The 27,090-nt window shown below is 41.4% G+C and overlaps 2 protein-coding genes, 1 long non-coding RNA gene and 1 other non-coding gene across 9 annotated transcripts; 2 read left to right on the top strand and 2 right to left on the bottom strand.

The window, feature by feature from the left end:
- Nucleotides 1–803: 803 nt before the first annotated feature.
- On the top strand, nt 804–6,864 carry LOC100407130 (melanoma inhibitory activity protein 2-like). The gene is given in 3 exon segments (XM_035298180.3): nt 804–2,313; nt 2,316–2,558; nt 2,741–6,864. Coding segments are annotated over 3 exon segments (1,362 nt in total). The 5' UTR covers nt 804–1,316; the 3' UTR covers nt 2,863–6,864.
- LOC118147987 (U6 spliceosomal RNA) lies at nt 6,054–6,160 on the bottom strand. The gene has a single exon (XR_004734722.1). It is a non-coding gene; the product is annotated as a U6 spliceosomal RNA (small nuclear RNA).
- Nucleotides 6,865–14,239: 7,375 nt separating the features above from the next.
- LOC144581257 (uncharacterized) lies at nt 14,240–27,007 on the top strand. Its single transcript, XR_013531837.1, has 2 exons — nt 14,240–15,354; nt 21,558–27,007. It is a non-coding gene; the product is annotated as an uncharacterized LOC144581257 (long non-coding RNA).
- On the bottom strand, nt 19,339–27,058 carry LOC108591336 (SPRY domain-containing protein 7-like). 6 transcript variants are annotated; one of them, XR_013531829.1, is made up of 4 exons: nt 26,871–27,058; nt 26,529–26,734; nt 20,971–21,092; nt 19,339–19,549 (listed from the first exon to the last, which is right to left on the bottom strand). XR_013531829.1 is itself a non-coding variant. In XM_035298245.3 (3 exons), the coding sequence occupies exons 1-2, from the start codon at nt 26,974–26,976 to the stop codon at nt 20,364–20,366; spliced, it is 258 nt and encodes an 85-aa protein (XP_035154136.1). In that variant the 5' UTR covers nt 26,977–27,058; the 3' UTR covers nt 19,339–19,756; nt 20,291–20,363. The 6 variants fall into 6 exon arrangements, 1 of the variants encoding a protein (XP_035154136.1); XR_013531815.1 differs by having other exon boundaries at nt 19,339–19,756; XR_008480249.2 differs by lacking the exon at nt 26,529–26,734 and having other exon boundaries at nt 19,339–19,756.
- Between the last annotated feature and the right edge of the window lie 32 nt (nt 27,059–27,090).

A 27,090-nucleotide genomic window follows, 5' to 3' on the forward strand; every position in this document is an offset into this window, starting at 1 on the left:
AAATGCCAGTGTTGCAGAAATGGACACAGAGCAGGTCAGTTGATGGACAGGGAAGAGGAGCACTCTCTATGTGCCAGCACTGTTCTAAGTGCCCTAGGCCTTCTGCGGACAAGATGAGCATTTTTCTCTCGTACATGAGACACTGAGGATCGTGCTAGGCAGAGGTGAGCCCTTTACTGGAAGGAGTTAATCTAGAAAGCATAATCTGTCTCATTTGGGAGGAGCTAAATAAATCTCTCTTCAATGAAGCAAAGGTCAATAAGAAAATGTGTATTTTACCTATAAAATTACCTATCAGAATTTACCATGAGGCATAATCTTAGTCAATTGCCTAAATTAATGATTTCAGACCACAAATACTGAAACACCAAAGTGATAAGGCGGCAGGTATTTCAGTTATCTACTGCTGCTTAACAAGTGACCCCTAAGCTTAGGGACTTAAAACAATGATTTATTATTGCTTATCATTCTGTCAGCTGGAAGGTTCTTCTGCTGGCCTCACCTGGGCTCATTCACAAGGCTACATTTAGTTTGGGTGTCAGCTGGGGGATGGGCATAGCTGGGATGCTGGATCACCTGAGTCTCCCTCCATGTGTTATTGTTTTAAAATATAGGTTTTAGCGCTGCCTCAGGATGTAAAGTGTAACACAGGGGCGGGGTGGGCAGCATGGGCCTGTGAGACTTGTGTGTGCCCCAAGCTCCCCCCAGCAGCCAGCTCTGCAGTGGTCTGCTCCGGTGGATTTGGGTTCCAAATGGAAGGCTGTGTGTTCTCCTCTGCTTATTGTTGTTCCAGTTACTGTGGCGACTGCCAGAGCAGCCTTAGCACTGTGCAGAGCCCAGGTCTACCTCTCAGCCCTATTTCGGGTTGGTCCTGGTGGAGCTACACAGGGTTGTGGCAGCACTGCCTCAAAATATGACCACAGATTCTAATTCCCACGAGTTTCCATGGGAATTCTTGGTATGGGCAGCTATTGTTGGAGTTTTTGCTGTTCCCATTTTTTTGTGGAGAAGTTGGAGATCGGTTACAAGTCGGCTTTATGTAAGAAGAGAGAAGAAGCTTGCCGGTGCGCTTTCTGAACTAATTGACAAAAAATGTTAACTACTTGAAAACCTTACCCTCCTTAAAAAAGAGCATGAAGGCTGTGAAGTAGAGTCATCTTTAAAGGAGGCCAGCTTTGAGGACGAGGCAGCAGAGGCACGAAGTTTGGAGGCAACATGTGAAAAGCTGAGCAGGTCCAATGATGAACTTGAGGATGAGATACTTGGTCTCAAAAAAGAGTTAACAGAAATCAAAACCTTCTCAACAAAAGCAACTAATGGCAGATATTTCAAAAACAATACAGTCTCTAGAAGATAACTCAAAATCCCTCAAATCACAAGTAGCTGAAGCCAAAATCATCTTCAAGATATCTCAAATGAATGAAGAAAGACTGAAGATAGTAATAAAAGTTTCCTTGAATGAAAATTTTCAACTTCAGGAAAGCCAGAAACAGCTTTTGCAAGAAGCTGAAGTATGGAAAGAACAAGTGAGTGAACTTAATAAACCGAAAATAACATTGGAAGACTCCGGAGCACACGCAGAGCAAGTTCTAAACGATAAAGACAATCACATCGAGACTCTGACGGAACGCTGGCTGAAGATGAAAGACTGGGCTGCTGTGCTTGGAGAAGACATAATGGAAGATGAGAACTGGAAATTACCAATGAACAGTGAATCAGAAGATGGTGCTAACTCAGATCATCCTCCAGAAGGAGCTTCGAAGAAACGGATTCATGCTGCTAAGTTAAATGCTTCTTTGAAAATCTTGGAAGGAGAAAGAAACCAAATTGATTTTCAGTTATCTGAAGGTGAAAAAACAAAGGAAGAGCTTACACAGTGTATTAAAAATCTTCAGACTCAACAAGCATCTTTGCAGTCAGAAAACACACATTTAGAAAGTGAGAATCAGAAGCTTCAACAGAAACTTAAAATAATGACTCAGTTCTATCAAGAAAATGAAATGAGACTCTATAGGAAATTAACACTACAGGAGAACAGCCAGTTACAGAAAGAAGAGAAACTTTCTAAAGTAGACAAAAAGACTGTCCATCCCACCGAGGAGCTGGAGACCTACAGAAAGCAAGCCAAAGATCTCGAAGAAGAACTCAAGAGAACTATTGATCACCATCAATGGTGGACCATTGCCTATGAGGAAAAAGCACATCGTGATCAGTTGGCAGCTTGGACTGCTGAGGGAAACCTCAATGATTTAAGGAAAGAAAATGCCCACAGCAGACAAAAATTCACTGAAATAGAGTTTAAATTTAAGCTCTTAGGAAAGATCCTGATGCATTTGATGTTCCAAGTAGGGCATTTGGCAGAGAACATTCCCTGTACAGTCCCTCACCAATGGGTGGACCTTCATGTGAAATGAGAGCTTTTCTCTGTCCTCCAACTCTATTGGAGGGTCCGCTCAGACTCTCACCTTTGCTTCCTGGGGGGAAAGGAAGAGGCTCAAGTGGTCCAGGGAATCCTCTGCATCGTCAGAGTACCAGCGAAAGAGGAGAATCAACCTGTGGTAGGTTACTGGATCCTCACAGGGCTCCTGTCACCTCGGTGGGAACAGGACCGTAGGATGATGTTTCCTCCACCAGGACACCAGGTCTACTGTGGTTGTAGACAAATGGGAAAGTAACTTTATGCTTAAATAAATTTTAGTTGGTTTAAAAAATATATACATATATTTTTTTTATTATTCAGGTATGGAGAGACCAAGAGGTCAAGAGTCTGTTGCCACTGAAAAGACTGTGACTCACAGATTCCAAGAGAAGGGAAAGTACTATGCCATGCAGGAGCACATAGGGAGGCAACGTTGTCATTGAGAAGGCAAGAGTGATGGGAAAACACTGTAATTCCAGCACTTTGGGAGGCTGAGGTGGGTGGAGCACCTGAAGTCAGGAGTTCGAGACCAACCTGACCAACATGGAGAAACCCGTCTCTACTAAAAATACAAAATTAGCCGGTGTGGTGGTGCATGCCTGTAATCCTAGCTACTTGGGAGGCTGAGGCAGAAGAATTGTTTGAACCTGGGAAGCAGCAGTTGCAGTGAGCCAAGATTGCACCATTGCACTCCAGCCTGGGCAACAAGAGTGAAACTCTGTCTCAAGAAAATAAAAATAAAAATAACGATGGCTCACACCTGTAATCCCAGCACTTTGTGAGGCTGAGGAGGGTGGATCATGAGGTTAGGAGTTTGACACCAGCCTGGCCAAGATGGTGAAACCCTGTCTCTACTAAAAATACAAAAATTAGCTAGGTGTGTATGGGGTGCCTGTAATCTCAGCTACTCCGGAGGCTCAGGAAGGAGAATCACTTGAACTCAGGGGGTGGAGGCTGCAGTGATCCGATATCTCACCACTGCACTCCAGCCTGGTGACAGAGCAAGACTCCCTCTCAAAAAAATAAAAATAAAATAAAAATAAAAAACAAAAATAAAAATCATCTATATTATACAAGATAATAATAGAAATTCAAATAGTTCACCCAAAAAAAGTACCAATATTTATACATGGCATATATCATTTGAAATTTCAGATTCATATAGTATTTATTTTACTTATTTTACAAAAATAGGATTGAGATGTGCTGCTTTCCACATGTGCATGTTTGTTTCAAGGGTGTATTTAGTGAAGTTGAGGTTTGGGCTTCTATTTGATTCCTGTCACCAACAGTGAACACAGTCTCCAATGGGAAGTTTGCCAGCTCTTGCCCCATTGGAGTCCCTAGTGTCTGTTGTTCCCATTTTTATGTCTGTGTGTACCAAAGATTATCTCCCACTTGTGAGAACATACATCATCATTTTTAATATAAGCTTCACAGAATCTTGTAAGTTACTTAAAATCATTCTATGCTTGGACATTTATGTTGTTTCTACTTTTTAGGTAACACGGCATTAAGTACACTAGCATGTATATCTTGTCATTAGATTATAGGGGTTGATTATTAATGTGGAAGTAGATGAGATCATGTAGTCAATTGCTTAAATCTCTAACTGAAGTTACATGTAGTTAATTTTCAATTGTGCCAAGTAGGAGGGAAGGACGTGGACAGAATCCTAAAGAATACGCTATAAAGATGGAGCAAAGGTGGAGGAGCCATTTATCCCAAAATGAACCAGACTTGTTAGTCAAGAGAATTCCAAAAGTGTGTGAAGAATTGCCAGAGCCATTTGCTTTTCATCTATGGAATTTATCAAGTTTGCTTCTTGTTTCTTCCAGGAGATTTTCTGCATCTTTTGTCTGCTCCCCTTCCCACGTGGTGTGGACTCGATCCATTTTCCACCTTGACTGATGACTTTGTTTGTATTTTCTATTTTGAAATTCCGGCCAGGCATGGTGGCTCATGCCTGTAATCCCAGTACTTTGAGAGGCCGAGGCAGGCAGATGACAAGGTCAGGAGTTTGAGTGTCAGGTGCCTGTAATCCCAGTTACTCAGGAAGCTGAGGCAGGAGAATCACTTGAACCTGGGAGGCAAAGGTTGCAGTGAGCCGAGATCACACCTGGTGACAGCGAGACTCCATCTCGAAAAGAAAAAAAGAAAAAAGAGAGAAATCCCTTTCAGATGGAGATAAACCAGGGTTTGGATGGGACCTTGAGTTGCATAATGGTGGGGACTCAGTTTAAGAAAAAGAATACAGGCCGGGTGCAGTAGCTCATGCCTGTAATCTCAGCACTTTGGGAGGCTGAGATGGGTGGATCATCTGAGGTCAGGAGTTCAAGACCAGCCTGGCCAACATAGTGAAAACCACCCCCCATCTCTACTAAAAGTACAAAAAAAGAAATTAGCTGGGCATAGTGGTGGGTGCCTGTAATCCCAGCTCTTCAGGAGAATTGCTTGAACCCGGGACAGGGAGGATGCAGTGAGCCGAGATCATACCATTGCACTCCAGCCTGAGCAACAAGAGCAAAACTCCGTCTCAAAAAAAAAAAGAAAAGAAAGAATACAAAATTAGGCACAAAGTATTCAGAATGAGAAAATAATTCATGATAATTACTAATTTTTTTAAATTAACAAATACCACAAACATCACAAAGTCTAGAAAATCACATATTTTGTAAAAAACTGCTTTAAACATCTCTAAAATGCTTTTCCCCTAAATTTTTGAATTCATAGTTGTTAATCACTTCTTCATATGACAATATCGTTTTCATAGAATAAACAGAGGAGTAATTTAGTCTTTCCTCCCATATAGTTATTTAAATTAAAAAATGTATAATTAAGAAGTTTCTTTCAGCATCACAATAATTGGTAATGCCCTGAAATTTGTTTAAAATTGTTGTCAAATCTGGGAAAGCAATTGTTGTCAGACCCAGGAAAGCGATCAGGTTTCTTTCTTATATGAGTTGTAAAATTCAGAAGAGTTTTCCATAAACGAGCTTTTGGCTTCATACATTTCAAGTCTCTTTCTCTTCCACTAAATACACGTGTTCAGTGCCAAGCTCTGTAGGGTGTATTCATACTGCAATACAGCCTGTGGCTCTGCACTTTTGTGTCAGGACATCAAATGCAGGAGATGGGCAGGGAGTAGGTGGTCCTGAACAGGTCAGTAACTAGAGTAGGAGAGAAACAGATGAGGATATGCCTCAGGTAGGTACATTTGTAGAGGAGATGGCAGGAAGATGAGAAAGTTCCTGCTAATAACTTCAAATTTTACTACGAGGTAAAGTTAGTTAAGAGAGGAAGAGGGGTTAGAGGTAGAGTTGCCAGATTTAGCAAATATAAATACAGGACTTGGTCAATATTGCATAGGACATACTTACACTAAAACTTATTTATTGCTTATCTGAAATTCACATTTAACTGGGTGTCCTCTATTTTGTCTTACAATTGTAGATGGGAACTTGAAGAGAAAATAGTAGCTCTGGCATAGTCATTGAGAGAATGAAAGAACTAATCAAAGATTAGTATCATGCTTAAGAGTAGAAATCAGAAAACCTCATGGGGGATGGGAGTGTTTCTCCAATGGCGCTTAGATGATCAGGTGGCTTGACACTTTTTTTTTTTTTTTTTTTCAAAAAATATGGAATGCTTCACGAATTTGCATGTCATCCTTGTGCAGGGGCCATGCTCATCTTCTCTGTATCGTTCCAATTTTAGTATATGTGCTGCTGAAGCGAGCACGGTGGCTTGACATTGACACAGACTGTGATTACAGAAACAAGGTTTAAAATGTATGATCAGGCTGGGCGTGGTGGCTTACACCTGTAATTCCAGCATTTTGGAAGGCCAAGGTGGGAGGATTGCTTGAGTCCAGGAGTTTGAGATCAGCCTGGGCAAGATAGTGAGACCCTGTCTCTACAAAAAATTTAAAAATTCTCCAAGCACACTAGTGTGTGCCTGTAATCCCAGCTACTTGGGTGGCTGAGGTGGGAGGATTGCTTGAGCCTGGGAGTTGGAGGTTGTAGTGAGTGGAGATCAAGCCACTGCATTCCAGCCTTGCCCTGTCTTAAAACAACAACAATTAATAAATAAGAAAACAAAATATATGATCAAAGATATGATTCAAGTAGGTTTCTCTTCTTTTTATTCTTATCATTTGACTTTCAAGAAAACCAAGGCAGAAATTTTAAAAAGAAAGATGTACTGATTATGGATTGAAATCCAAATCACAGAATATGTTAACATAAGAGTATTCTACACTACTCAAATATGCCATAATATATTCACCCAAAGCAATAAATCCCATGCTGCACAAGCAAATTATAAACAAATGATAGAAGCTGAAGTTTTCCCCTCAAAAGAGGGTAAAGAACAGATCATTTAGAAGGAACAGATTTTATTGGAACATCAATAGTTTTCATGACACAGATACTTAAAGTACTCGTTTCAACATACCCATATGAAGAAAATTGTGAAAAGGTTTTTTTTTGTTTGTTGTTTTAAGAAAAGATAATTTGACAGATGGAGTCTTTTTATGGGATCAGTAGAAGTGATAAAATTGAATAAATTACCAAGATTTTTCTCTCCATTTCTGTAATTCTCCCTAAAGAGTTAGAGACAGCAGATTGAATCAACTGGAAAATAAATTTGCAAGTTTCTAACTCTTCTAGAACAGGAATTAAAGACGTTGTTTTCACTTTGTTCATGAGCGGTTTGTCTTGAGGAAACCTGCTCTTATGGGATTACACATTTCCTAACTATCAAGGTTCATCAAATGGACACACACCATAGAAGTTATACGAATGTAGGTTTTGTGAATGGTTTACTGTTTATTATTGCCATTAGTGTCAACAAAAATAATTGTGAACTAAAAAAAAATTTAGAGCAACTCAAAATCTAGTTGTTTCAAATGATTCGATTACAGGCTAGATTAGACTGTAAATAAAATCAAGCCATGGCCTTTGGCTTCACAACATAAATGACTTTTATGCTCCTCGAGTTGTGTGATCTTATCACAGAGACAGCAGTTGTGCCTACTTCTAGGAGGAGGTGCAGAAAGACCCTGCTTGGGTGCTGGTGGGATGTTTTATGGACAGAATGTATGTATATTACTTTAAGCACCAGCAGATCAGATTAACTCCTTCTGCAGAACCCTAGCATTGCTTAAAAATTCAGCAGCTTTTTCTTAGACCATCAAATGAACGGAAAAAAGGCAGTGCAAAGTAAAGTTTGTGTAGAACCATAGGAGACAGTGTCTGGGAGAAGCTGTCAAATCCTGTGTCCCTCAAAAGGAGAGGATCCCGAGACCCAGAGAGGCGAAGTGACTTGCCTCAAGCCTCACACACTCACCAAAAGTCAGAACTGGGGTCATGCTGGGTAACAGTGAAAGAAAAAAGGCTGAAATTCAAAGCTTTAGAAAGTACAAACTTCTGGCCAGGCTCGGTGGCTCACACCTGTAATCCCAGCACTTTGGGAGGATGAAGCAGGCAGATCACGATGTCAAGAGATGGAGATCATCCTGGCCAACATGGTGAAACCCCATCTCTACTAAAAATACGAAAATTAGCTGGGTGTAGTGGCATGCACCTGTAGTTCCAGCTACTCAGGAGGCTGAGGCAGGAGAATTGCTTGAACCCGGGTTGCAGCGAGCCGAGATCACGCCACTGCACTCCAAGTTGGCAACAGAGCAAGACTTGGTCTCAAAAAAAAAAAAAAAAAAGTAGAAACTTCTTCAAGGTCCTAGCATAAGTCAGGTCTCTACTGGGTTTTGGTAGTCTAAATTCAGGATTTACGTAGGGAATATTCACTATGTTCTGTATTGTTTTCTTTCTGTTTGACTTTGTTCTGTAATAACAATTTTGTAGTTGTTCTTTATGTACCCGTTGATAACAAGAGTATATGGTAAGCAAGCAGCAAAATGAATTAGCTGTCATGTGGGATGGATTTTTGGATTTTTCTAAAAAGCAGAAAATCAACTCCTGTTCGTTGATATTTTGGGCTGCTTATCCCTCCTCCCCATTTGTCAATGTTTTCCTTTGCTTGTGTATGCAAAAAGTTGTAAAACATAAACAGTGAGCAAATCACAAAACACAGGATTCTTTATGCTTGTATATCTAATTGTACTGCAATGTGTTTGAAGCAGGACACCTCCCAGCTCCCACAAAATCCAGGGTGGATTTTAAAAAAAGCATTTTAGGACTTGTTTTCCTATTGGGCATCTCCCAGTTTTTAAGGGTGTTTCTATGCTAGAGATCTCACAGATGTTTTCTTTATTTTCATGTCTCCCTGCGCCCTCTCTACTGAATCCTGCTTTACTGATTCCATCTATTATTGTGGCTTTAATCTGTAGGGAAGGCTTCCAAATCAGTTTCCTATCCTGATTCCTCAGGGCAGTCTTTTTTACCCTCACTGTTCCTAGCTCTCAGCTGTTAAGAGTAAACCATACTGTCTGCAATTAGCAATTTTGCAATAATAGCCTGTGAATGCATATTAGCATCACCTGGTTACTGAGCGCCTAGTGGATCCATATCTCTGTACCCAGATACAACACAGGAGGGAAAAGATGTGGTTCCTCTCCTCAAAACATCCCGGTCAAAGAAGGTTCCAGTGTCAGGTATGTGTAAGCTGTGAAAGCCATAGATAGAAACAGGTGTCACTGAAAAGAGAAAGATATTTCCATGTAGACTGTATGTAAACTTGGCCTTTAGTGGTATCCGTGGAGCTAAGAATAAACCATTGGCAATACTACCACATGTGGGAGGATAATGGAAAGGAATCATATTTAAGAAGAGAAAATGAGGGAAACCACAAGAAAAGACAAATGCAGGGGCATATACACCACAGAGAATCTCAGAATCTTGGTAAGCTTAGACTGGAGATAAATGTCAACCAGTCAAACCCCCATCTAATGTTTGAGTTCCTCTACCATGTGCCACCCAGCTGTGTTGTACACTTCTGCCTGAGAAGTTTCAGGGACAGGAAATAAGCTGACAGATAACCCTGGAGCCCATTCCACACTGGACTATGGTAATTATTGGAATGTTCATCTAATACTTATGTAGAACCTAAGATTGCCTTCACATCATTCTTTTCTCACTTATTTTCTTTTCTCTCTGGGGCCCAAAAGCTAGCCCATGTCTGTCCCTGGCTTTCAAAGCTCCTACTTGGGCCTGGTGCAACCCACTCCTTCCTCGTGTGTCACTGTGTATTGTGCTCTCCAGGGCTTCTTTCAGTTCCTCTAATACACCGAGCACATTCTTGCCTAGGACCTCCCGACTAGAGCACTTGTCTCCTGCTTGTGGCATGAAATGTAGGTTTTCACTCAAATGCTATCTCTTCAGAGGAGACTTTGCTGACCACCAAAGCTAAAATAGCCACTCCTGGAATGCTAAATTTAATGACATTAAAAAAATATATTTATGGCAAAGGCCCTTTTATAAGCCAACTCAAAAGACCAATGAAAGACTGAGGAAAATATCTGAAACTCACATAATAGGCAAAGGACAAAATTCCCTAAAATATAAAGGATTAATATAAATCAGTAAGAAAAAACCTAATAACCCAATAGAAAAAAAAAAAAAAACTGGCAAAGCATATGAATGGATCATCAAAACAACAATAATGAGAAGCCTACATATGCTGCTCAGACATGGGAGAAAGTGCTCAAACTCACTGATGGCAGGGGAAAAAAAGAAGGAAAGAGATTTTTTTTTTTTACTTGTCAAACTGACAAAGATAAAACAAGATTGATATTAACATTGTATCGGCCAGGGTATGGAAAACAGATTCCCTCATATTCTGCTGGTGGGACTATAAACTGGAACAATGTCTATAGAGAGTGATTTAGTAACATTTACTAAAATTAGAAATGTACAAACCCTTTAACCCAGTGATTTCTCTCCTAAAAATTTGACTTTCAGATATGTTCCTAAGTATGGGAATTGATACATATACAAAGGTACTCATGGCAGCCTTGGCTATACAGTAATAGCAAGAGATTGGAAACTATACAGATCTCTCAATGTGGGTAGGCAAGTAAATTACAGTGCATTTACACAATGAAACATCACACCATTACTAAAATGGGTGGTGCCGATCTGCATGTGACCCTGGGGTGCTTGGAATGAGTTTTATGTTGATTATAGGCATTTATATTCTGTATTTTATATTTATCTTCTTTTTAAATTTTAATTTTTAAGTTTTTTTTATTTTTAACTTTCATGGGTAAATAGTACACAATGGAGTACTATTCAGCCATAAAGAAGAATGAGATCCTGTCATTTGCAACAACATGGATGGAAGTGGAAGTCATTAAGTATGTAGGTATATATATTTACAAGGTACACAAGATATTTTGATATAGTCATAGAATGTATAATAATAACATCAGGGTAAATGGGATATCCATCACCCCAAGCATTTATACTTTGTGTCAAAACAATTATGGTCTTTTAGTTATTTTAAAATATACAGTAAGTTATTGTTGATTGCAGTCACCCTGTTGCGCTATTAAATACTAGCTCTTATTCTTTCTATTTAACTATATTTTTGTGCCCACTAACCATTCTGACTCTACCTACCCCACTCTACTCTGTATCTCCATGATTTCAATTGTTTTAATTTTTTTTTTTTTAGAGCTATGAATAAGTGAGACCATGCAAAATTTGTCTTTCTGTGCCTGGCTTATTTCACTTAACATAAGGACTTCCAGTTCCATACATGTTGTTGCAAATGACAGGCTCTCATTCTTTATGGTTGAATAGTACTCCATTGTGCATACATACTACATTTGCTTTATCTAGTCATCTGCTGGCCGATGCTTAGATTGCTTCCAAATCTAGCTATTGTGAATAGTGCTTCAATAAAATTGGGTGGGTAGATATCCCTTCTATACTGATTTCCTTTCTTTTGAGTATATACCTAGCAATGGGATTGCTGAATCATATGGCAGTTCTATTTTTAGTTTTCTGAGGAAAATAAAACTGTTTAAAACTAAAAAAGAGAACATGGGCAGTGGGGTGTTCTCTTTTTCATCAATAGAGAACAGAGATGAAAGAAAACTGACAGTTTGAAAAACGTACCATAGGTGATTACAATACGCTCCACCATTTTGAAATCCACTACTTCTCCGTTCCATGCATGAGTCCCCAGTCATGCGTAGCCCTCCACCCCCTTCTCCTTAAGGCTCCAAAACCACTCTCACTTTCAAAGGAAGACTAAACGTTGCAGGTAAAGTTCAAGCATCCGTCATCCATTTAATCATAACTCCCTGCCTTTATCAACCTAGTTCTTCCAGCCCTTGAAGTGCCTCTAAGGATCTCAGACCAGTGGATCCTAACTCCAGAGTCGTTTCATCTCCCTGGCTTTTCTGATCTTTACTTTGAAATGCAGCGACTCTTCTTCATCTCATGTTTATCAAGAAGACAGCAATATACTGAAGACATTCCCAGATAATTCTCTCAGCTCCTCAGTCTTCTTGGAGGCAAGTGGCCTCTAAACAGTTCTTATCGTTTGAAAATTGCCTGAGTACTCACTTTTTATGTGTTTCCTTTTTGCCAGTTGTCAGACAAAACTGATGCTGCTGCTGGAAAGGTTTGGAGAAATTTTGAGGCCAAATGGGGGAGTAGGCCAGGTTAGCAGGAAGCATCACAATCGCATAAATCAAGAAGCGAAGCTATGTATGTTTCTTTTTAACAAGCAAAGGAGGCATTGAACATTTTAAAAATGGAGAGGCTTAAGAGTGGTACCACTGTGTTTAGTAAGACATGATTCTACTTGCTTTCCTAATTTTCTTTCCTTCCTTCTGATGAAGGAAAAACTTCAGTCGAATTCAGCCCGGTGCAGTGGCTCATGCCTGTGATCCCAGCACTTTGGGAGGCCAAGGCAGGTGGATCTCCTGAGGTCAGGAGTTTGAGACCAGCCTGGCCAACATGGTGAAACCCCATCTCTACTAAAAATACACTAATTACCTGGATGTGGTGACATATGCCTGTAATCCCAGCTACTTGGGGGGCTGAGGCAGGAGAATTGCTTGAACCTGGAAGGTAGAGGTTGCGGTGCGCCGAGCTCATGCCACTGCCCTCCAGCCTGGACAACAGAGCAAGACTCCATAACAAAAAAAACAAAAACCAAAAAACTTCAACCAAATTAAATTTAAAGGAATTTAACTGAGCAATGAACGATTTGCAAATCAGGAAGCCTGCTGAGCCAGAATAGGCTCATAGACTCCTGCACAGCCACATGGTAGAATATTTGTGAACAAAAAAAGGACGATGACATACAGAAAATGGAAGTGAGGTGCAGAAACAGCTGAATTGGTTACAGCTCAGTGTTTGCCTTCTTTGGACACAGTTGAAACAGTTTGCTACATTTGATTAGGCAAAATTTGTGATTGGCACAAGTGTAGGCTACAGTCTGTTTACATCTCTTCTTGTTATAGTTTATGATATACAGGAAAACCTTTAGGCCAAACTTAAATAGTAAGGAGACAGCTTTAGGCTAAACTTGTTTTAGCTCTTTCTTCCTTCTTCTTCCTCCCCTCTCTCTCTCCCTCCCTCCCTCCTTCTCTCTTTTTTTTTTTAAATATGGAAAAGGCTGTGATTTATTGCAAAGTATAATATATAGCAAATTCCAAGGAAGGGCAAACACATTTTAACAAACAATTTTTAAATTTAATGGCTTAAGCCAAAATCTTACTTTCTGAAAAATTCAGAATTATTGGGGTAGAAGAATGCTTTTCCTTTTTTCTCTTCTTTTTTTTCCTTTTTGTGATGTTTTCCTTTTTTTGATTTACTCTTTTTTCATTTCTTACTTCTGATATTTTGTTTCTTTTGTTTTGAAGTGTCCTCTTCTGTGGAACTGGATGAGTAAGACCTTTTTCTTTTTTTTAACTTGATTTTTTTTCTTTTCATCTTCTTCATTTATCCTTTTTTCTGTAATGCCTGCAATTTGTTCAGTTCTTCATTCTCTTCATCACTATCTTCACTACTTGCACTGCTGACATCCAAAACTATGTCCTTGAATATAGTTACATTAAGCATAAACAAAAGAAATATGGCAGAAAGCCACTCCTGATCAATTAAGAAATTTTGCCAGACACTTCAACCTCCGTCACCCTCTGCAGTCCCCTCCGCTTTTCTTCCTAATTGTCTTCCCTCTGTATCTGTGGGGGATTCATTCCAGGACCCCTTAGATACCAATCAAGTCCCTGTCATATGGTTTGGCTGTGTCCCCACCCAGATTTCATCTTGAATTATAATCCCCATAATCTTTACATATTGTGGGAGGGACCCAGTAAGAGGAAGAATCATGGGAGCGGTTTCCCCCATGCTGTTCTTGAGATCGTGAGTTCTCATGAGATCTGATGGTTTTATAAAGGACTGGCATTTCCCCTGCTGGCATTCATTTTGTCTCCTGCTGCCCTGTGAAGGGGTGCCTTCTGCCATGATTGTAAGTTTCCTGATCCCTCCCCAGCCATGTGGAACTGTGAGTCAATTAAAATCATTTCATTTTCTTTTTTGAGATGGAGTCTCACTCTGTTGCCCAGGCTGGAGTGCAGTGGCATTATCTCAGCTAACTGCAACCTCTGCCCCCTCGGGTTCAAGTGATTCTCCTGTCTCAGCCTCCCAAGTAGCTGAGACTACAGGCACGTGCCAGCACACCCAGCTAATTTTTGTATTTTTAGTAGAGACGAAGTTTCACTATGTTGGCCAGGATGGTCTTGAACTCCTGACCTCAGGTGACCTGCCGTCCTCGCCTCCCAAAGTGCTGGGATTTTAGGTATGAGCTATCAACCCCATAGCATGAAAATGGACTAATACACTCTGATATCAAATGATGTAAGATTTGCATATAATTGTGTAAGGAAATTAAATCCCAGGACTCCAAAATCAGCCAAATGAAGAGTCAAGTCAGGCAAACCTGCCTCTCATTTTATTCCTAACTAAGATAGCTACAAAGATAAAAACACTACACACCTCCCTCACAATTTCTTCCCAAGGGAATTCCTTGTTGGCATCAAGTTATTTTCCCTAAAATGGGTCTGTTGAATTTTACCCTGGCAACGTAAATTGATAACTTATCTTCACAGGTATAGACAAAGCACTGAACTAAAAAGTCATTTCTCTGCTCACCTGATATCTGCATATCTGGTTGCTTCCTCCTCCCGATTGTTTATGTAAAAATGCAGATTCACTGAGCCATACTAAGGCATAAGTGACTACTCCGCCACTGCCTCTCACATGTAAATTGCGTACTCAGTGAAAGGCTGATCAGACTGAAGAGTGCAGCCTTTTGTCCCTTATCTACCTACGACCTGGAAGCCCTCACTTTGAGATGTCCCATCTTTTTGGACTGGACCAGTGTACAGCTTACACATACTGACTGATGGCTCATGTCTTCCTGAAGCGTATACAACCAAGCTGTGCCCCAACCACCTTGGGCATGTATCCTCAGGATCTTCTGCGGCTGTCACGGGCATGTCTTTAGCCTTGGCAAAATAAATTTCTAAATCAATTGAGACCTGTCTCAGATACTTTTGGGTCACATAACCTATGTACACCCTCCTGTACACTTTAAGTCACCTCTAGATTACTTGCAACACCTGATACAAAGTAAATGCTATGTATATAGTTGTTGTATTGTTTTGGGAATGATGACAAGAAAAAAGCCGGCATATGTTCAGGACATATTATAACCATTGCAGGTGTAACTACATTTGTGATCTGGGATTGGTCTCATCTGAGGATGTGGAACCCGCAGGTATGGACAGCCAAATGTACTGGCAGAAAAAAGTCGAGTCAGAATGAGGTAACAGCTACGAGAAAGGCGGCCAACTCAAGTTAGAGAAAATAGGCTGTGTTGCTGGGGATCACCCTAACAGGGCACCAGCCTGCCTCATATGAGGACTCAGCGCTCCAGCAGGGAGGCCCACACAGGTAGGTGCATCCGCCAAGCCCAGAAGGCTGTATGCCTTGCATGAGGACCTTGGAGCAGGGGTGCAGTGTGGGTTGGAGTGGGGTTGGGGTGGCACGGAGTAGTCTCAGCACCGGCCCCCTACTCTTAGCTTCCCTGAGTTTTCACCAGCTTGTCACCAGGAGAAGCTGAAGAACGTGCACCAGCAGCCACGGTGTGTTCCTTGTGACTCTGAGGGTTTGCAGAGAATCTAGGGGGATTTTTAAGACATCTGGTACCAGAATGGGATACCAGTTTCAGAGGCTTTTCCTAAGGCCTAAAGTTGACAGAAACACTGTGAAAGGCCTCTAAAGTAAGAGGGATAATCAATGGGAAGACTCAAAAGGTATCTATGGCATAACAAGAAATAAATTCTTAAGCCAGGCACGGTAGCTCACACCTATAATCCCAGCACTTTGGGAGGCTGAGGCGGCAGGTCACCTGAGGTCAGGAGTTCCAGACCAACCTGGCCAACATGGAGAAACCCCGTCTCTACTCAAAATACAGAATCAGCTGGGGGTGGTGGTGCATGCCTGTAATCCCAGCTACTTGGGAGGCTGAGGCAGGAGAATTGCTTGAACCCAGGAGGTGGAGGTTGCAGTGAGCTGAGATCACACTATTGCACTCCAGCCTGGGCAACAAGAGCAAAACTCTGTCTCCAAAAAAAAAAAAAAAAGGAATAAATTCTTATGGAACACCAAATAAAAGTTGCTTAGTTATACCAAGTAAAAAGAAAAAGTTTATATATTTGATCCTTGTCCTCAGTACCTGTCAAAGAGTTCCTAAAACTCTTGGAATTTCCTGAATGATAACAACATCTTTTGTTATTTATAAGGAGCCCCTTTTGATCATACCAGACTTTATGCTAATGAGGTGAGTCAGGTGGGATCAATCACCAGAAAGACCAAGCATGGAGAGGATTAGAGAGTAGGATATTTCGGCCCCACCCTCCAGTTTCCAGGAAACAGGGAGGGGCGATGGAGATTAAGCTCTGTAAAAACATTTGAACAATCCTCAATGAGCTTCCAGGTCACTGAACACACAGAGGTGCTGGGAGGGTGGTGTTCCTGGAGAGCGCTAGGGAGCTCGGTGCCACCTCCCACATACCCTGCCCTGTCTACCTCTTCATCTGTCTGTTCACAAAATGTGTTCCTTGAGTTCTGTGAGACATCCTAGCAGGTTAGTCAAACTGGAGGAGAGGGTGGTGGGAACCCCGATTTATAGCCAGTTGATCAGTATAGGTGACAACCAACTGCTTGCAAAGTGGAAGCAGTCCTGTGGACTAAGCCCTCTACTGAGACGAGCTGGACACTGTGTGAAGGACACTTAAACCCCTTTCAAGAGAAAAATGAGCCCGTGTTGTAACTACAGGAGGGCTGATCCCTTCAGGAGATTTGATGCTGACAGTTCCCACCTAAATCCAAGCCCAGCAGCTACCACCAAAGCATCAACCCGTTCTCTCTGCCCCTGTGGTGCCTACCCCACATCCATTCCCTACACCACTGCCAATGCCACCTTTTCAACAATAAAAATGAGGTCATGCATCTTCCACAGCTGAAAGTTCTCCAACAGCTCCTAAGCTCACTTCATAAATAAATAAATAAACAAGCCCAGGGGTCAGCAAACTTTTTCTGTAATGAACCACATATTTCAGGTTTTGCCTGACACTGTGTCTAGTGCACTGTTGTGCTGCTGTGATGGGCTACACTACAGCGAGGTCACAAAGGAAACAAAGTTTGAGACAATCAATCACCCTCAGGGGCATGCAATTGTGAAAGTAGTCATAGACAACATGCAAAAGAACAGGCATGGCTAGTCCAAGGAAACGTTATTTGGCCCATGGCTGTACACACCAGGCTCTCACATCAGCCTTTGCATTTGCTCTTCCCCCTTACTGAAATGCTCTTCTACAGATTTTTGCATGGATGGCTCCAAGTGCTAGATAACGCAGTTAACAGATTAGACATATATTTGGAGAAGCAGCAGGATCCTAAAGCAAGAAAATAATTTGAAGAGTTTTTAGGTATTTCCATAATAGTGTTCAAGTAGCTGTGACTGGGAAGAAAGCAGAATTTTGTTGACTTTGTTTGCACTTTTTTTTTGCAACAGGATCTCACTCTGTCACCCAGACTGGAGTGCAGTGGCGTGATATCAGCTCACTGCAACCTCTGCCTCCCAGGCTCAAGTCATCTCCAGCATCAGCCTCCTGAGTAGTTGGGATTACAGGCACACGCCACTACCCCTGGCTAATTTTTGGGTTTTTAGTAGAGATGGAGTTTTACCATGTTGGCCAGGCTGGCCTTGAACTCCTAACCTCAAATGATCCACCAGCCTCAGCCTCCCAAAGTGCTGGGATTACAGGTGTGAGCCACCGCACATGGGCATTTGCATCTATTTTAAGCCTTAGTTGATTATTTTTATTTTGAATTACTTGGGGTAGAAGAGAGAGAAGACACTGTAGTATCACCATGTTTAAGACCTCTAAAGTGTCTCTTTAAAAATTATTTTTTAAACTTTTATTTTAGGTGTGGGTACATGCAAAGGTTTTTTTTTACATAGGTAAACACATGTCACGGGTTTGTTGTACATATTATGTCTTCACCCAGGTATTAAGCCCAGTACACAGTAGTATCTTTTCTGCTCCTCTCCCTTCTCTCCCCCTCCTACCTCAAGTAGACCTCAGTGTCTTTTGTTTCCTTCTTGTGTTCAGAAGTTCTTATAATTCAGCTCCCACTTATAAGTGAGAAAAGGTGGTATTTGGTTTTGTGTTGCTGTGTTTGTTAAGAATAATAGCCTTCAGTTCCAACCATGTTCCCACAAAAGACATGATCTGGTTCCTTTTTATGGCTGCATCGTACTTCATGGTGTATATGTCCCACATTTTCTTTATCTAGTCTGTCATTGATGGGCAGTTAGGTTGATTCCATGTCCTTACTATTGTGAATAGTATTGCAGTGAACATTCGTGTGCATGTAAGACCTCTAAAGTCTCAATGTGGCCCTGCTGGCTCCTTCTGGTAATTCTGGCCTCACGGCAAATGTTGCCTTTTCAGCGGAAGTTTCTCCCACTACAATCTTGGTGGTACCCTTCCACACCTATTGCATTTAGCTATTTCACTTTCTCACAGCATTCAATCACAACCTGAAATTGTTGTGCTCATTCATGTATGTCTTTGTTTATTGTCTTTCTTTGCCTGTCGTCCTCAGAAGCACAGGAATCTTGTTTGTCTTTTTCTGTGCATCTGGCACTGAGTACAGCGCCTGGCACACAGAACATGTGAGAAAACATTTGTTGACTGAACGAATGGGACAGATGCCTAACTAAAGAAGGCAACAGCCAAAACGTTCTAGAACGCGATCTGATTATATGTGAAAATCTCTGGTTGTCCTTCATAAGAGCCTTAAAAGTGACTTAGAAACCAGTTTAGAGAACTGCATCAACTTTAGCTAATAGAGTTAAATTAATTTAGGTCAAAGCAAATCTGTCAACAGAAGAATTTGGATTTGGGCCAAATTAGACTTGGGAGAAAATTTTGCTATGACATCTTTAGAAAATGTTTTCAGCTCTTTATTTTTTATCCACTTGGTCTGTTTTCCAAAAATGTTTACTTTTGTCTTCCGCTTTTTTTTTTTTTGAGACAGTCTCACTTTGTCACCCAGGCTGGAGTGCAGTGGTGCAATCTCTGCTCACTGCCACCTCTGCCTCCCAGGTTCAAGTGATTCTTCTGCCTTGGCCTCCCAAGAAGCTGGGATTATACAGGTGCCCACCACCATGCCCAGCTAATTTTTGTATTTTTAGTAGAGATGGAGTTTCACCATGTTGGCCAGGCTGGTCTCGAACTCCTGACCTTATGATCCATCTGCCTCAGCTTCCCAAAGTGCTGGGATTACAGGTGTGAGCCACCGTGCCTGGCCTTCTTTTTAAGATTTTAATTAACTTGTGGCTTATTCTCTAGAGAAACATAGCAATTGAAACATCTAACAATACAGAATTTATTGAAATTAAATCAAATTTCCTTCATTTCTATGTATGAATATGGAAACAATTCAATATGCAGAGCATTCATTCAGCATATAGCGAACAGCTGATTTGCGTCAGGCTCTGTGCTGGGCACTGGAAACACTATGGTAAACAGGTCCCTGCCCTCATACTCCTGCGGGAGAGAGACATGAAACGGACCTATTGAAACAAACAGACAAAAATGTCAAGTTTTAGTAGGGACTAAGTAGGAAATAAACAAGGAGCTGAGATGAACACTGCTGGATGTCTTATTAGGTTGGTGCAAAAGTAGTTGCTGTTTTTGCCATTCCTTTCAGTTGCAGAAGTAGGGATATCTAAGAGAAGGCCGTGGCAGTGAGAAATGTTGGTGGTCTGAACTGGTGATGGCTGTGGACAGAAGAGGAAGAGGAGAGGTTGGAGTTACAATTTGGCAGTAGAACTGACAGGTTTGCTGGTGAATTTGATGTAGAAATTGAGGATATGAGAACATATCAGTTAGTGTACAGTTGAAAAAACAGACATCATTCTAGTATTGTTTTGAGATGGAGTTTTGCTCTTGTTGCCTAGGGCTGGAGTGCGATGGCAGGATCTTGGCTCACTGCAACTTCTGCCTCCCGGGTTCAAGAGATTCTCCTATCTTAGCCTCCCAAGTAGCTGGGATTACAGGCATGTACCACCACGCCCAGCTAATTTTTGAATTTTTAGTAGAGACAGGGTTTCACCATGTTGGACAGGCTGGTCTTGAACTCTTGGCCCCAGGTGATCCACCTGCCTTGGCCTCCCAAAGTGCTGGGTTTACAGGCATGAGCCACCGTGCCTGGCCTCATTCTAGTATTTTTATATAGAGAGGATTTAACATAAGGAATCGATCTTACAAGTGTTGGGAAGTTTGGAGGAACTAAAAGGGGAACATGTGCTAACCTAGAGATAAGTATCTGCAGGAAGTCGCTGCCACTCGAAAGGCAGGAGGAATAGGAGGGAGGTGGTGATGTTATCAGAGCCCAGGAATGTCTGGCATCTGACAGTGCAGGAAGCTACTGCTGCTGCTGGAGCTGGCCACTGCCCGACACTGATGCGGTTGCTGGAACTGCTGAAGGCTGCTGGAGCCCCCGCAGCTGCCAGTCACTGTAGCACCCCTTGCCAGAGCTTAAACAAAACAGAACAAAACAACAAGAAAAACTGGTCTCTCTCTCATTTCATGCAGCTTCCCACCAGTGCTTCCCACTGGAAGCATCTAAGTAGGCCAGCTGGCAAGGGAATCTGGGAATCTGGCAAGGATTTCAGCCACCTCCAGCCAAGCAATACACAGGATGTTCGGAATGGTACTTAGCTCAAACAAGCCAACGGCCAGCCCATGGAGGAATGAAGGATTTGTTTTTAAGTAGTAAAACAATCCCATAGCCTTAAAAAAGTCCTTTTACTTTCTTTCTTCAAAAGCAATATGTGGCCAGGTGCGGTGGTTCACACCTGTAATCCCAGCACTTTGGGAGGCTGAGGCAGGTGGATCACAAGGTCAGGAATTCAAGACCAGTCTGGCCAACACAGTGAAATATTGTCTCTACTAAAGATACAAAGAATTAGCTGGGCGTGGTGGCACACACCTGTAATTCCAGCTACTCAGGAGGCTGAGGCAGGAGAATCGCTTGAACCCAGGAGGCAGAGGTTGCAGTAAGCCGAGGTTGCGCCATTGCACTCCAGCCTGGGTGACAGGGTGAAACTCCATCTCAAAAAGAAAAAAAAGCAGTATGTGTCCATTAGAAAAAAATTAGAAAACACAACAAGAGAACATAAGAAGGTCCATATTCCCACTTACTCAAAAACAATCATTAATAACATCTTGGCACCTCTCTCTCTGTGTCTCACACACACAGACTCTTACTCTTATATTCCATTTTCTAACCCATTATACTAAATTTATACAAAAAAACATTGGCTGGACATTTACTTTGTTCCAACTAGCTTCCAGTGTTTTTTATGTTCTACCAACATTTTCCTGTTATAAATATTAAGAAAGGAATTGTCTGAAAACAAATTTGCAATTTAAGGAAACCATTTGTGAATAATACAATTGTAACCTCCAATTTGACTATTATGTGATTGTTCACTTAGGTTCAAAAAAGAAAACTATTTATTTTACCTATAAGGTAAAATGCCAAGTCTTATCCTGTTCATTTCCTTTCTGAGGAAGAAAAACGCCATTAGTAGAATTTCTGAGCTGGAAATGAGCAGGCTAGAAGTGGAGAGGAGCCACAGATACAGACTGCACGAGAGCCACCCTGTTGCCCGTCTGGTTTCCATGGAGTCAAGACTTCTGATGGGCAAGCTGGTCCTCAGGAATGCATAGAACGCAAGATACCCAGGCAAAGTGTCTTTAAGGGTAGGACTGTTTATTATGGCTATGGGGTGACTACAGATTTCTTTGGTGTTATCTTGTTAGAATGCTTTTGGCTGCTAGTAGCTGAAAACCGTGACTTAATTTGGCTTTACAAATAAGGATATGTATTATCTCACATAACTAGTAGTGCAGAGGTAGGACAGGCTCCAGGGACAGTAAGATAGGCAGCTCAGTGATGTCACCAAGGTCCCAAGTTCTTTCAGTACTCTGCTCTGCCTTCCTCTGTGTTGGCTTCGTCCTGAGACTCCTGCTACATTGGAGTACAGTGGCACGATCTCGGTTCACTGCAGTCTCTACCTCCTGGGTTCAAGCAATTCTCCTGCCTCAGCCTCCCGAGTAGCTGATATTATAGGCACGCACCATCATGCCCAGTTAATTTTTGTATTTTTAGTAGAGACGGGGTTTCACCATATTGATCAGGCTTGAACTCCTGACCTCGTGATCCACCCGCCTCAGCCTCCGACAGTGGGATGGGATTACAGGCACGAGACACCACGCCCGGCCAAGTTTTGTATTTTCATAACCAACTACCAGAATTAATTTGTTCAGTTCTAACCCAGCCCCCCAAAAATAGGGATGCTATAAGTACTTTGAAATATAGATAAATAATCTTAAATACTTAATTCACTATTTTTTCTAAGATAACATTTATAAGTAATATTCATTTGTATCTATAAGTTTTAATTAAGTGGGCCAGGTACAGTGGTTCATGTCTGTAATCCCAGCACTCTGAGAGGCGGAGGTGGGCAGACTGCTTGAGTGCAGGAATTCGAGACCACACTGGGCAACACTGCAAAACCCACTTCTACAAAAAATAGAAAAATTAGCCGGTGTGGTGGTATGAGCCTGTAGTCCCAGCTACTTGGGAGGCTGAGGTGGGAAGTCACTTGCACCTGGGAGGCAGAGGATGCAGTGAACCAAGATTGCACCACTCACTCCAGCCTGGGTGAGATTACTAAGTTTTAATTAAGCAGTTTCAAGTAAACTGTAATAACTCTGAATTATATTGAATGTTTAAAACACTTTTAAGGTAGGAATAGACTAACTCCTTTTTATTTTTAGCCAAGGAGCCAATTTGATGATTTCATAAATTTCTTAATTAAAAGGAAAACATAAACACAATAGACTTTAGTAAATTGGTGGTTTTCAATTCTATTCAAATGAATTAAAACAATTTACTAAAAGCCAGCTGAATACAGACTAAATACAAGTGGCTACACTTGTGCATTAGTTATGTGCGAACTGAAAAGTACAGGGAATATGAAAAAGAACACACATCTATGTTAAAATACCTGACACTGAAAAACTGCTAACTTTAGGATCTTAAAATGTTTAAGATAGCTACTTCAATCACATTGCAAATATGTGAATAAGGTTTTAATATGCACTTTATTCTCATGGAAAATTTTTATTTTAGCTTAAACAACATCTATAGACAAGAGTTAGAAAGACATTGTCTCCTGATATGATCCTAGTACCAATTTGATTAAGGAAGACATGTATATCAGAGAATATATATAACTCTAATATGTAAGAATATACAGAATTACATAATTCTAATGTGTAAGAATTATGTAATATATTCTAATGTGTAAGAATTATGTAATATATATGCATATAACTCCCAATACTTGTGGCCAATAATACCACTTTGCTGGCAGTAACTATACCAGCCAAGCAGATCTGAATATTAGAACTCTATGGGACTCTTCCAGAAAGGGTTAAATAAAACTAAGGCACAGTAACAAAAGTTTGAATTCACAGTTAAACAAAATTATTTGGGACAAACACATAAGAGAAATGCAAATTTTTCAGATTCTAACACAATTCTAAACTGGCTGATTTAAGAGATGCTCTCCCTTAAACAAGGCAAAACTGAGATCCCATTGTATGAGTACTAAAAATTCATTAGCATCTTTTTTTTTTCTAATTAAAAAAGTTAACCCCCAAATTCTGGGAAAGTACCTTTACAAATAATTTGCATCTGGCTACTCCATAAACCTTCAGTAGTTTCAACTGGAGAGCATCCTCCTTGATGGCAAAGACCATGCAGTGTTTGGCATCAAGCAGTTGCTCATGAAATAACTGACAAAGAATGAATGAATATGCTGTGCTAGACACTGTGTAGTGGACATGTAGCACTCTTCTCCCTTTCCTGACACACTTTCCTCTGGAGGTCCAAACCGTTTCAAGAAAGCTGCCTCAATCTCTAGCTTCAGGTATAAAACATTGGTCCTAGGTTAAGGCAGTCAGTGTCCTCCACATTTCTTGGCCAAATTAACTGAGTCAAGAACTGCTACCTGACCTAATCTACTGCAATTAAGAGTCTCAGGACTTTGGTGGAGCACAATGGGATAAAAGCACTCTCTTGGCTGGGCACGGTGGCTCACACCTATAATCCCAGCACTTTGGGAGGCCAAGGCAGGTGCGTTACTTGAGGTCAGGAGTTTAAGACCTGTTTGGCCAACATAGTAAAACCCCATCTCTACTAAAAATACAAAAATTAGCCAGGTATGGTGGCATGTGCCTGTAATCTCAGTTACTGGGGAGGTTGAGCCAGGAGAATTGCTTGAACCTGGGAGGCGGAGGTTATAGTGAGCCAAGATTGGGCTATTGCACTCCAGCCTGGGCAATAGAGCAAGACTCCCTCTCAAAAAAAAAAAAAAAAAAAAAAAATTCAGGGTGTTTATGAATCATTAGGGAATCATTTTAAGCTTATCCCATTTCTCTTTATTAAGTACAAAGATGTTCTGTATTTGAATCTGTAATTTTATTCATGATTGGTACTGCTTAGAAAGTCAAGGCAAATTTGAGTACAGCCAGAAGACTGATAAGCATAGCCATCAGGGATCTTTTAAGAAACATAAATTTCCAAATAAGCGGTATCCCTTTCAAAGTGGCTACCTTGGAAGTCATTTGTCTCTAAAAAGTCAATTCACAATTAAAAGCAAAAGATACAGCATCAATGATCATACTTACCAAAACTATGCCATAGAAAATTCCAAAGGAGGAATTCCAAAGTCGTTTTAAGTAATACATTATCACCAAAATAAGTGACAACCCTGATAGAGATATCACTTGGATATGAAGTATACAATTTTGTTAAAAAATCATATTCCTTAGATTATTTAATAATCTTTCACATAACCAAGTCCATGTGTTTCTATTTTCAAGTCAAGATCAATTCATGCTTGAAACATGCTCTTCTAACTCAACAACTCTTTTCTCTCATTTCATTCAAGTTCTCAAATCAGGCTCCTCTGTGATTGAAGAATTTAAGTTTACAGAAAGGTTAAGAAAAAACTCCCACTGCAGTTAGAAAATTTGGAGATGACATTACTCTATTTCATCCAATTAGTAGCTGAAAGTTGCTGGACAGCTTTAGAGAAATAAAACATAGTGGAATGAGTATATCTGACCAGCTTTTCCTAGAGAAAACAGATGCCAGAGAAAAGGAATGCTCTAAAGAGCAGATTGCAGTAACTAAAGAGTCTAACAGCAGAGATAGGAAGAAGTGCTGCAGCTGATCATGAGTCCCAGGAACTATGTAGTGGTTTTCCTTCACTACATTCTCAGCACTTTTAACAATGCCTGCCACCTGATAGTTGCTTAATAAATATTACTTCAGTAAATAAGTGAAATGGAAACATTTTCTGAGGAAAACTAGGATTTGCACTCCATTGTCTGTAAATGATGATGGATATGAAATAATTTAGGCCGGGTGCAGTGGCTCATCCCTGTAATCCCAGCACTTTGGGAGGCTGAAACTGGTGGATCACGAGGTGAGGAGTTCAAGACCAGCCTGACCAACATGGTGAAACCCCATCTCTACTAAAAATACAAAAATTAGCCAGGCACAGTGGCAAGTGCCTGTAATCCCAGCTACTCGGGAGGCTGAGGTAGGAGAATCATTTGAACCTGGAAGGCAGAGGTTGCAGTGAGCGGAGATTGTGCCACTGCACTCTAGCCTGGGTGACAGAGCAAGACTCTGTCTCAGAATAAATAAATTAAAGATTATGTATTAAGGTTCTGTACTGCCTTTGGGAGATCTAAGAATTAAAAGTAAATACACATGTACAAGGTAATTATATAATTATCACATTTAGTATGTGTTATACAAAAATACAGTGGGCAGAGTATTTCCAGAATTATAAGGAATCTGGGCAAGAGAGGGCTTTATTATAAATTACATAAATATTAAGAACTGCCTTTTTATTTCAATGTGCTGTCCTTTAAACAATCAGAGATGTGTGAAAAATCAAAAGTGCAGAAGTATAGTTAGAATAAAATAATCCACAAAAAGACAGTACTCTAACTGAAATAATTATATTGGGAAATCTCTCCTTCTAGAACTACATTCCAGAAGCATGAAACTACATGGGAAAAGTCTAAACAGAAATAATAAGGAGGTGAAAGGGCTGGGACGGGAAAGGAAGAATGTTAAATTATATGAACTTGGAACTGAAAGGAAAAGGCAAGATGCAAAGAAGCAAAGTGCTATTTTATTTTGCAACAGCCTACCTGTTGGAAAGAGGCCAGATGAAATGACACCTCTAACAACGACTAAGGAGTCGGGCAATGGGAGATTTTAGTTGAAATGACAAGTTCTGACCTGAGGTGCGACTTCAGACTTCTGCAATCTGCCTTGTTTTGACTTTAGGAGGAGAGAAAAATTACTTTCAATAATATAAGCTTCTATCTATAAATGACAGGGCTCAAGAAACAAGACCGACAGGGCAGAAGGAGGAGCAGACCGAAGCATACTGAAAATGTGTAGGTTTTGATTGGCGCGCGCCAGGAGGGCACTCTCCGTCCCCTCGCCTGGGGACGTGAGACATCTCTAGAGGAAGCCCTCGGAGATTCCCGTGAAAATGGGAGGTCCACACGCCCACTCGCGATGACAGAGAGGGCTGCGCAGCCTTGAACACAGAACCAGGCCCAGGTGGGAGTCCGCCGGCGTCTGGAGAGATCTGCAAGATGAAATGGTGTCGGGGCAGCGCGGCCGGAGCGGCGGGGCAGCATGAGGACCTTCTGACCTGCAGGTCTCCCTGCCCGCCGCGCCCGGCCCCCCGGAGACGTTGAGTCTGGGGAAAGGAGGGCCCTTACCCCTGTGCTGCGTGTCTAGCTGCACAGCCGGCATCTCCTTCAGAGGGATGTGGCCGGTCCCGCCGTCTCTGCAGCACGGCAGGCAGCAAAACACCGAGGCGGCCATAGCGCAGGGACCACCGCCGACACCGCCGTCCCTAGTCCGCGGCGACACTGCCCCCCGCCGCCTCGCTCCGCCTCCTACCCCTGCATGAGCGAGGCACTTGTCTGTGTGGAGCTC

The sequence above is a fragment of the Callithrix jacchus genome, chromosome 1 (assembly GCF_049354715.1).
Source record: "Callithrix jacchus isolate 240 chromosome 1, calJac240_pri, whole genome shotgun sequence".
NCBI lineage: Eukaryota > Metazoa > Chordata > Mammalia > Primates > Cebidae > Callithrix > Callithrix jacchus.

Bases quoted from the DNA above. Each gene is read 5' to 3' on its own strand.
- LOC108591336 (XM_035298245.3), bottom strand. From the start codon at position 26,976: ATGGCCGCCTCGGTGTTTTGCTGCCTGCCGTGCTGCAGAGACGGCGGG. The intron at 20,516-26,870 runs GTAAGGGCCCTC...GTTTTGTTTAAG, and splicing joins GCTAGACACGCAGCACAGGG to CTCTGGCAAGGGGTGCTACA.